This window comes from Verticillium alfalfae, genomic scaffold, assembly GCF_000150825.1.
Source record: "Verticillium alfalfae VaMs.102 supercont1.18 genomic scaffold, whole genome shotgun sequence".
In the NCBI taxonomy this organism is placed as follows: domain Eukaryota; kingdom Fungi; phylum Ascomycota; class Sordariomycetes; order Glomerellales; family Plectosphaerellaceae; genus Verticillium; species Verticillium alfalfae.
Genome location: NW_003315021.1, coordinates 240,850 through 249,535, shown reverse-complemented (window position 1 = coordinate 249,535; position 8,686 = coordinate 240,850). Strand labels below are relative to the sequence as shown.

At 52.5% G+C, this 8,686-nt stretch overlaps 3 protein-coding genes across 3 annotated transcripts; 2 read left to right on the top strand and 1 right to left on the bottom strand.

Moving 5' to 3' along the window:
- Positions 1-1,931: 1,931 nt before the first annotated feature.
- On the top strand, positions 1,932-3,046 carry VDBG_10072 (conserved hypothetical protein; the record flags this gene model as incomplete). The annotated part of the gene is made up of 2 exons (XM_002999732.1): positions 1,932-2,046; positions 2,106-3,046. The coding sequence occupies 2 exons, from the start codon at positions 1,932-1,934 to the stop codon at positions 3,044-3,046; spliced, it is 1,056 nt and encodes a 351-aa protein (XP_002999778.1).
- Positions 3,047-5,405: 2,359 nt separating this feature from the next.
- Positions 5,406-6,731, top strand: VDBG_10071 (peptidase M14; the record flags this gene model as incomplete). Its single annotated transcript, XM_002999731.1, has 1 exon — positions 5,406-6,731. One exon carries the CDS (start codon positions 5,406-5,408, stop codon positions 6,729-6,731), a length of 1,326 nt encoding a protein of 441 aa, XP_002999777.1.
- A 356-nt stretch (positions 6,732-7,087) lies between these two features.
- On the bottom strand, positions 7,088-8,585 carry VDBG_10070 (conserved hypothetical protein; the record flags this gene model as incomplete). Its single annotated transcript, XM_002999730.1, has 2 exons — positions 7,088-8,070; positions 8,105-8,585. The coding sequence occupies 2 exons, from the start codon at positions 8,583-8,585 to the stop codon at positions 7,088-7,090; spliced, it is 1,464 nt and encodes a 487-aa protein (XP_002999776.1).
- Positions 8,586-8,686: the final 101 nt, after the last annotated feature.

Here is an 8,686-nt window from a genome sequence, read left to right as displayed (position 1 = left end):
TCCTTTTTAGATGTGAGCTGATAAAAGGTATGCATGTGTGCAGTCATTACTGGGCCTTGTCAGCCTTGGGCAGAGGGGTCGTGTCGTCGGGCAGGATCTGTGACTTAAGAGGCTGAGGCAAACAAAAGCAAGGCAGAACCTGAGGAGTGATTCTCTGGCCCATTATAATGGACTCAATACGTCACGGTTGCTTACATCAGGCTCAAGCGTCACAGGCTCGTATTTCTTTTGACGTTCAGGTCGAGTCAATTTTTGCTTCGGCGGTCACGTCGTACTTTTTTTGTCGAGTCCATTCGGTTTCTCTGCTACCAAAAATGTCAGTCTGTGATATGGGGAAAAGACTCATAAGTCTTCGCTGTCATTGCTCGGCAGCAGTACTTCTCTTCGCAATAGTGTCGAAGATGAAGATAGCAGGCAAGTATAAGTGTGCGTATGAGGAAGACTAAATTTGACTTTGATGCAGCAAATTCGAGCCTTCGTCGCATGACGGGGTCTTAAACTACTCTCCATTGATTCCAGGTTTCCATCATTGTTCAATCCCTCAACGGACATCAATTTACACTATCACAATGTCAACACAAGACAGTGATGTAAAGACCAAGGTCCAACTTCAACCCGAAACGATTGGCTATATCGGGCTAATCAGCTGCAATGGTGAATCCATTCCTAAATGCCCCTTCTGACGATGTGCGAGTGCGTTCATGACGCATTTCCACCAGGGACTTTCGGCTATTCGTTCTGGACCGAGACTAACGACATATGGCAGGATGCTGACTCGATGGCCGTTGACGCAGGCAGTGGTCATGGCGGCGAAAACAGGTTCATATCCCTGAGAGATGCTACAGAGGGGTCAGGGATGACATCAAGCAATTGAATACTTCACAGAGTCCTCACATGTGACTCCAAAAGTTTTTGTACCCTTGAGCTTTCGCTAGTCATGCCAAGCAACGCCTGAGATCCTGGTGATTGCTCCGCTGATCCTCGTAAGGAGTACAGCTTCTGCTCCAGGGCCAGTGACGCAAATATTAGGATCTCATCGATTGCCATGATCCACGTTGTCCAGAGATTATTGGAAAAATGATTGGGACATGGCTTTCTCGACTCCAGTATCGGAAGTGGGGCGAATTTGAACGACGCCAGATTCGTTAGCACAGCTCTGCAGGCTGGACGGACTGCGTGTGTCATGTCAATATCGAAGGAGCAGCGACTGCGGCTGTCTGGGTATCAAAATTGCCATCGAATCAGTTCTCATGAGCTTGATAACACTTTCCAATATTAGCTATATTGGCAGTAGGGAAAAGCCAGGCATCTCTCTCGGTCGTCTCAAATTGACAGCCAGGCTGAGGTAGCAAGACGAGGCTGGCATCCTGACAACATAACAAAGTTGCACTATAATCAAGATTCCAGCTCTCGGATTTGGCTCGGCGTCATAATGTGCAAAAGTGGCCACATTGCGAACCGTTCTTACTGAAGTCGGTCTTGTGTCGCTGACGCCGCACGAGAAAGTTCTTCCCTTCATTCAGGTCTGCCTTCTGCCATCATGCTGTGCCACGGATACTTTCCATGCAAGATTGTGCGAGACACCCCACAGGCACAAACCTATTATGCCGAGGCTTGCTTTTCTGAAAGTAATCAGCAACATCTATCTTTCGACAAATGATAATGGTGTGCTAAGAGCTAAGCCTTATTGGTGTTTCGTCAAACGCGAGAGGTATGAATTGCACGATTGTACTCGGGGCGCTTATCAATCAAATGCACAGCGGAATTACAAATGCATCAGATCGCGAACAGAACGAGCCTCCGATCGACTGAGAAGCGTAATATCTCTTAAAGATCGACGTTCCGCGATGCTGTCCATCTATTCCTACACAATAGCACTGATCCTGTGTGCTTATCTGTCGTTGCATTTTAGGTCAGACTCAGTCACAACCATGTCCCAGAAAGCGCTGTTACTTGAAGAAATAGGGAAGCCGTTGGTTGTGGGGGAACGTTCGATTCCACAGGCTGGCTCCAATCAATTACTTGTCAAAGTTCTTGTTGCTGGTCGTAAGTCTTGAGCAGTCTTCATCGCGAATTGAACGAACATCGACTCATCAAATACTTAGTCAACCCCCACGACCAGAGAACTCGTGATGACGGTCTTTTCGTCACTAGCCTGCCATATGTCCTGGCGAGCGATGTGGTCGGAGAAGTCGCAGTTGTGGGTAGCGGCGAGTATTCTTCCAAATTCAGCGTCGGCGACCATGTCTTTGGGCACTCTTTCGCTGAAGGGGGTTTCGACAACGATTTCAGCGGAGCACAGCAGTACGCGCTTGTCGACGCAAGATATGTTGGCAGGGTGGCCGGCAGTGGCCTGAGCGACGACGAGGCGTCCACGATCCCTGTCATTGTGCTGGCAGGCTTCATTGCTCTCTTTGCGAAGTCCGGCCTCGGCTTGCCTCCTCCTTTTCCCGCAGAAGCAAAGTCATTCGACTACGCCAACACGACGCTTCTTGTCATTGGAGGCGGCTCGAACACAGGGCGGGCCACGATCGAACTCGCCAAGCTTGCAGGCGTAGGCCGAATTATCACGGTCGCTGGCCTCAAGAACGAAGAGACGCTGCGAGCTTCTGGGGCCACACACATCATTGACCGACAAGCCTCGAACGTGCTTGAGCAAATTCGAGCTCTGACAGGTGATGACCTTGTGTATGCGGTCGATACCGTGAATGCAGGCGTGGACCAAGAATTGGGCGTTGCAGCGTTATCGAACACAAAGAAGGGCAACCTAATCACTCTCCGTCGAACTGAAGGCGAGCTGGACACCGATCGGATTGGTAGTAAGAAGTCGGGGTACGATCGCCGCCTTGCATTTGGTGTATCTACCCTACATCCCGAAGTGACCATCCCGTTCTGGAAAGAGGTTCCTCGATGGTACAAAGAGGGTAAGCTGCGTCCCAGCAGTTTTGAGGTCATAAATGGATTAGATGCAGATGCTGTGAACAAAGCTCTTGACGAATACCGAGATGGGAATGGGGCAAAGGTGAACATTCATCCTTGGGACTGAGAGTGTTATTCAAGGACGCTAGAGACTGGATACTTGATGAGGTTTCTACGTGGATAGGGCTCTACCATAACTTGGAACGAAGGCAGAGGCTAGTCACCAAGTTACCTAGAGTACGATCCAATTTGCTACTTTACTTACAAACCATCACGATCTCAATTGTCTTCTACTACCTGTGAGTGTGCATTCAAAGACCCGACTACGAAACCTGGACACTGGCCTGTGGTGAAGCAATGATTTCTTACCTATAAAGCACGCAGAATCCTCAGGTCCGTAGAGGCTAGAATATGATAATTCCATGATGTTGTGGGGCCTTTAGAGACAAAGGTCTAGAGAGTACACGTATCCATGCCGGACATTATGGCTTCGATGCAATCTTGCTGTTCATTCTCAGCGTGCCATGTCCTCCACGTCGTGAAGGGCACACGTTCAGGCAAATCTTTAGCCTCCATCATTTGGTTGTACAGGTTCGCCACTTGTTGAAATTGAACCCGCATTTCTTGGCGTGGAAGAAGCAATGTCGTGCCAAGTCTGATATCTTGGCTCACTTCTAGATGTTCAAAGAACCCCCAGTCAGTATTTTTCTGGAATTCTAGCAATGCTTGACACGCAACATTCTCGTGATCGGTAGTATTCACCACATCGGGGTCGAGGACCGGCTCACAATGACTGGTGCAAGCGCGCAAGGCAAAATAATGCCAGCGATGCGCAGCAAGATTGTACTCCTCCTCGCGGTTGAATTCGTTCATGCGGTTCAGGGCAATGCGCCACTGGCGAGAAATTGCTGACGCCAGCAGCGGGTTAACTGGTCTTCCGATTGGGAACTTTTTGAAAGCCATCATCTTGGAGTTTTTCGTGCTTGATATTGTACGTTGGAAATGTGGGTGTGCCGAATCGTCACTGTCTTTATTCTGGTCTATTTGGAGACGGAAACCCCGCAGAGTGCGAAGCGCATGAAGATATAGAAAAGGTTGAGCCGAGGAAGGAACCACTCAGCATCTTTGATCATGGTCTTGAAAATCTCAGCAAGCGCGTTGTGTTGGGGCAGACTCCAGACCAGATGCAAGGGGACCAAGTATCAGGTATCAACATTGCTGTTCACCACCCGCGACGAAGACACGGCTTTGTGCCAGGAGTCTCCGTACCGTGGAGAACGCCACTTCGGCTACTTTCCGTCAACACTCGCGAACCACGCAAAACAAGGGGTTGATCAAGCTGTCTAAGTACTTGTTGCAGCGTAAAGTGAGGACACGTTGATGCTGTGTCAATCGGGTGGTGTCGGGAAAAAAGGCACTGGCCGTTGCTCGACTTTCATATCGACTCTAGCCTCGATCGTGACACAGGGGTTGCAATTCACAGTAGCTTTGCATGAATGTGTTCCATGCCAACCGCGCTGCTGGCGAGAGCATTGCTCAAAGAATTGGTCCCTGCGTCCCACCCAACACCGCCAACGCACTTGGGTTGACTGCCATCTTACTAGGCAACTTGTATTTGGACATCATATCATACCGCGTCTATAGTCTACTGGTGTGTTATGACGGAACAATCGAGGATTCCTTGGTGGGGCCTGATCAAAGGTGATGGACACATGAACACTGCCTCGACATCCTTCGCTTAGGCGCAAGGGAGAGACAAATATGCGAATGCCGAATGGGCGTCGTCGACAGAATGCCTTGGTTGCCATCTCGGGGCAGCCCGAAGGCCTGGCGCCGCACCCGTGGACGCCGTGCGCCCTATCGTTCGTCCGGAAGCAGCAAGTCATGCAATGCACTCCGAGGCCACGAGCTCACCAACGACCAACCCCTTTCTTGGCAAACCGCTGCTTCGGGTGCCTTTGCAGGCCATCACGCCCGACTGGCTCTAGCGAGCATGTCAAAGAAGCAGGTTGCGTGCCACACGTGGATCCACAGAGTAATCCCCTTCTTCCAGAAGGTGTGGTAGAAGCCGCCAACGATAGAACAATCAACACGTTCCACGCCTTCTTGACATTGTTCTGCGCCACTGTGGGGCTTCCGCCCGATTTGAAGCGAACGGGTCCCCCGATATAGCATAGGGATAGAGCGGCATACAATATGATGTGACGAACGTTCGTTCGGCGTACAATATGTTACGCATGTCTCACCTACGTTGTGCAGGAACGGAAGGTTCCAAATGTGATCTGAGACAGTTTCGCAGATTCCAATCTGATATTGGTCCCTGCCTGTGAAGCAGAGAGTACATTGGTGATACAGAGCAACAGCATCGTGAGATTCAATCATAAATAGACTCGCTTCCGTTCACACTTTGAACGTGACAACCACAAGCCAACCACAAACCTTCTCAATTATTTTAAAGCGAACCAAAAATATTCACAGCAGCAGCCATGAAGCTCTACTCTCTTGTGGCACTGCTCCCCATTATCTCGGTGGACGCATGTCTAACCGACGTTGAGCGCCGCGGCGGTCATCTCATCGACCTCAACAATGCCCACAGCATCGCTCGACGGCAAGAAACAACCGTCCCCGGCACCGTTCCCGTTGGCAAGGGTGACCGATTCATGGGCGGCAAGGTCGCGCCCCGCGGACTGGGCAGCGGCGGCGCCATCCAAGACATTGCCTGGAACTTCAAGGAGATGCAGTCGGCCATCAAGGCGCTCGACAAGCAGTTCAGCGGCGTTGACTACTTCGAGGCCCCCTTCAAGACATACGAGAACCGTACCATTTCGGGCATCAGCATCACCGCCAAGCCGGGCAAGGGGAAGAAGAAGCCCTTTGCCTTTCTGCATGCCGGTATTCACCCGCGGGAAAGAGGTGGTCCAGACCATCTCGTCGACTTTGCCTCTGACCTGCTCTGGGCGTTCCAGGAGAAGAAGGGAATCAAGTACGGCACTGTTGGCTACACGGCCAGCGACGTCAAGCGGGTCGTGGAGGCGGGCGTCGTCATCGTGCCGACTGTCAACCCGGACGGACTCGCATTCGACCAATCGACCAACGGCTGCTGGCGCAAGAACAGAAACCCAGAGTCGTCCACCGCGGGCGATGCCATGTCCATCGGCATAGACCTGAACCGCAACTTTGACATTGCCTGGAACTACACGCAAGCTCTCGCCCCCGGCGTCGAGGCAGCGAGCACCAACGCCAGCGCCGAGAACTTCTACGGCACAGGCCCCTTCTCCGAGGCGGAGACGCAGAGCATCAAGTGGGTGTTCGACAACTTCCCCAGCATCGGCTGGTACAGCGACCTGCACTCCAACATCGGCATTGGCCTCTACGGCTGGTGCTTCGACTCGATCCAGACGACAGACAAGAGCAAAAACTTCAGGAACAAGAGCTGGGATGGCAAGCGCGGCCTCATTGCCAACGACACGTTTGACTACCGGGAGTACATGAACCGCGGAGACTGGGACAAGCTGCTGGAGATTACGGGCCGCATGGCCTGGGCCGCGAGCGACGTCAACGCGGCGTTCTACTCGGTCTACGCCGCGCCGCACCTGTACCCTTCCAGCGGCTGCTCGATCGACCATGCATATGCGCGCCACATCTTGGATCCGAAGAAGAAGAAGATTCTCGGAGTCGGTTTCGAGTTTGGATACGCGGGACCCGATGAGGAATGTCCTTTTTACCCGTCTCCCGAGGCGTATAGGACGGACAAGATGGAGGTGGGAGCTGCTTACATGGAGTTCCTAGTTAATGCACTGAGGCTTGACTAGTTGTCAGACTGTGTCGCAGTCTGAGGGGTCCAACATGGGCTCATTAGGTGTCTGGGCAGATTGAGCTAAGATCTGGATGAGCAACGCGACTGCTGACGAGGAATCGCAAAGAACATGATGATGATGGGTTGGGGTTACTACGACACGGCATCGGTTGATGCACGATTCACCTCCTCTTCATATTTTGCCGTTACAGCTTGAGCTTAGGCCTTTGTCTCAGTCGAAAGCAGCTGAATTGGTATAATAAAGAAACAATTTCCGAACACCTTGATTTCTTGCTTGCATGGCCTCCGTAGACCTGTCAATCTGTGCCCAGTTTCCTAGATGTGCTCCCCATATCACACCAGCAGACACTCTCAGCCCTCCCACGTGACTCGTTTCTCCCTAAAGATGCTGACCATGCCCATCGGTAGCAACCCGGAATCAACAATGTTCAGCCCGCCAAAACGGTCCACAATTTCCGGTCCATACAGCATGGTCACCCACTGCCAGTACGGTTCCATCGAGGCCCAGTTCGAGAAGATGCCTCTCGGCCTCGGATTGCCGGTCAGGTTACGCAGTGCCGAACTGATCGTACTCGTGTCTAGCGACAAGGTGGAGGGTGACGGCTCGACCAACATCTTGCTGAAAAGATCATGCACCTGGACTCCATTGTCTTCGAAGCGGAGCTCCTCCCTGAACCGCGTGTAGTCCTCGAAACTGAGGAACGTCTCCTGCTCCTGCTTCGATTCGGGCTTCCAATCCGGGTCCGCGAGGCTGTAGTGCAGTTCCTCAATCTCGCTGCTGTAAAATCGCTCCTTGGCGGCCTGGTAGCCCTCACGCTCGCCTTTGTGGAAGGCCTCCAGCATGGCAGACGGAGACTCGCTAAACGAATCGCGTATCTGGAGAAGGGTCACGAATGGCGATTTGAGATCCAGGCCCCCCATCTCCACGGGGAAGAAGATGTAGCCGTCGGGAACATCGGCGATGCCGAAACGGGTCTCGATGGTCTTCTTGAGATGGTCAGCGACGCTCGTTGCCCCTGTTTCGTTGAAAGAGGTGGCAAAGGACGAGAATATCTCCTTTTGGATCCGCTGATGGGTACGCAGCATATCGTCCACGTGCTCGACGCCGTAGCAGCATGCAGGCGTGCCAAAGTTGGCGGAGAAGAATGTGTCTGCGTACGTGTTCCAGGTCTGGATGAAGGCGAAGACGCTCTTGTTGCTGCCGACGAGCTGTTTCTGGAGCTCCTCGACGTGTTTGTCCACCATTGTCTGATCAATCTCGAAACGGCCCGTGGTCGACGAAAGTCGGAGGAAGCCCCATCGGATCTCACCCTTTGGAAGCAACTCACTGACCGCTCTGGGTTCGTGAGAGGCCTGGTCGACTCGGACAGCCCCAGTCTTCGCTGGGTTGAGCTTGGTGCCCGGTGATTCGGGCAAAGTTATCCATCGTCTTCCATGCCGTTACTGCTTTGGTCTCATCATTAGACCAGAACCAAACGTCATCGTGGATACGCCATATCGTCTGGCCCTCGGTCGCCTGATTGACGGAAAAGTCCAAGCAAAAAAGGATAGATTCGCCAAAGAGGTCGCTGAGGGCGTGAGAAGCGGGTGTGCCGCGGAGACGCTTTCGAGTGCTGACCGTGTCATCGTCGTCCAGGAACTTTAACGGAGCTTCGAGGAAGTTCTGGAAGAAGGCAAGCCACTGCTCCGAGACGCCAAAGAATCTGAGGACGGCAAGAACCGTCTGGTGTGGCAAGAGCGGAGCCCAGCTGTCAAAGACAGAATGGAACGCAGTCACCTCCCCATGGAGGCTTGTGCCAATAGCAATCTCCGTGGAGAGAATGTGAAGGATCTGCTGCTTCAGCTTCATGGTGTTCTTCGGTGTCGCCGTAGCAGAATCATCATCCCCGTCGCCCGAGCGGTCGTCTTCGGAGTCTGAAGCTTCGGTATCTTTGAACGTGGCGACCTCCT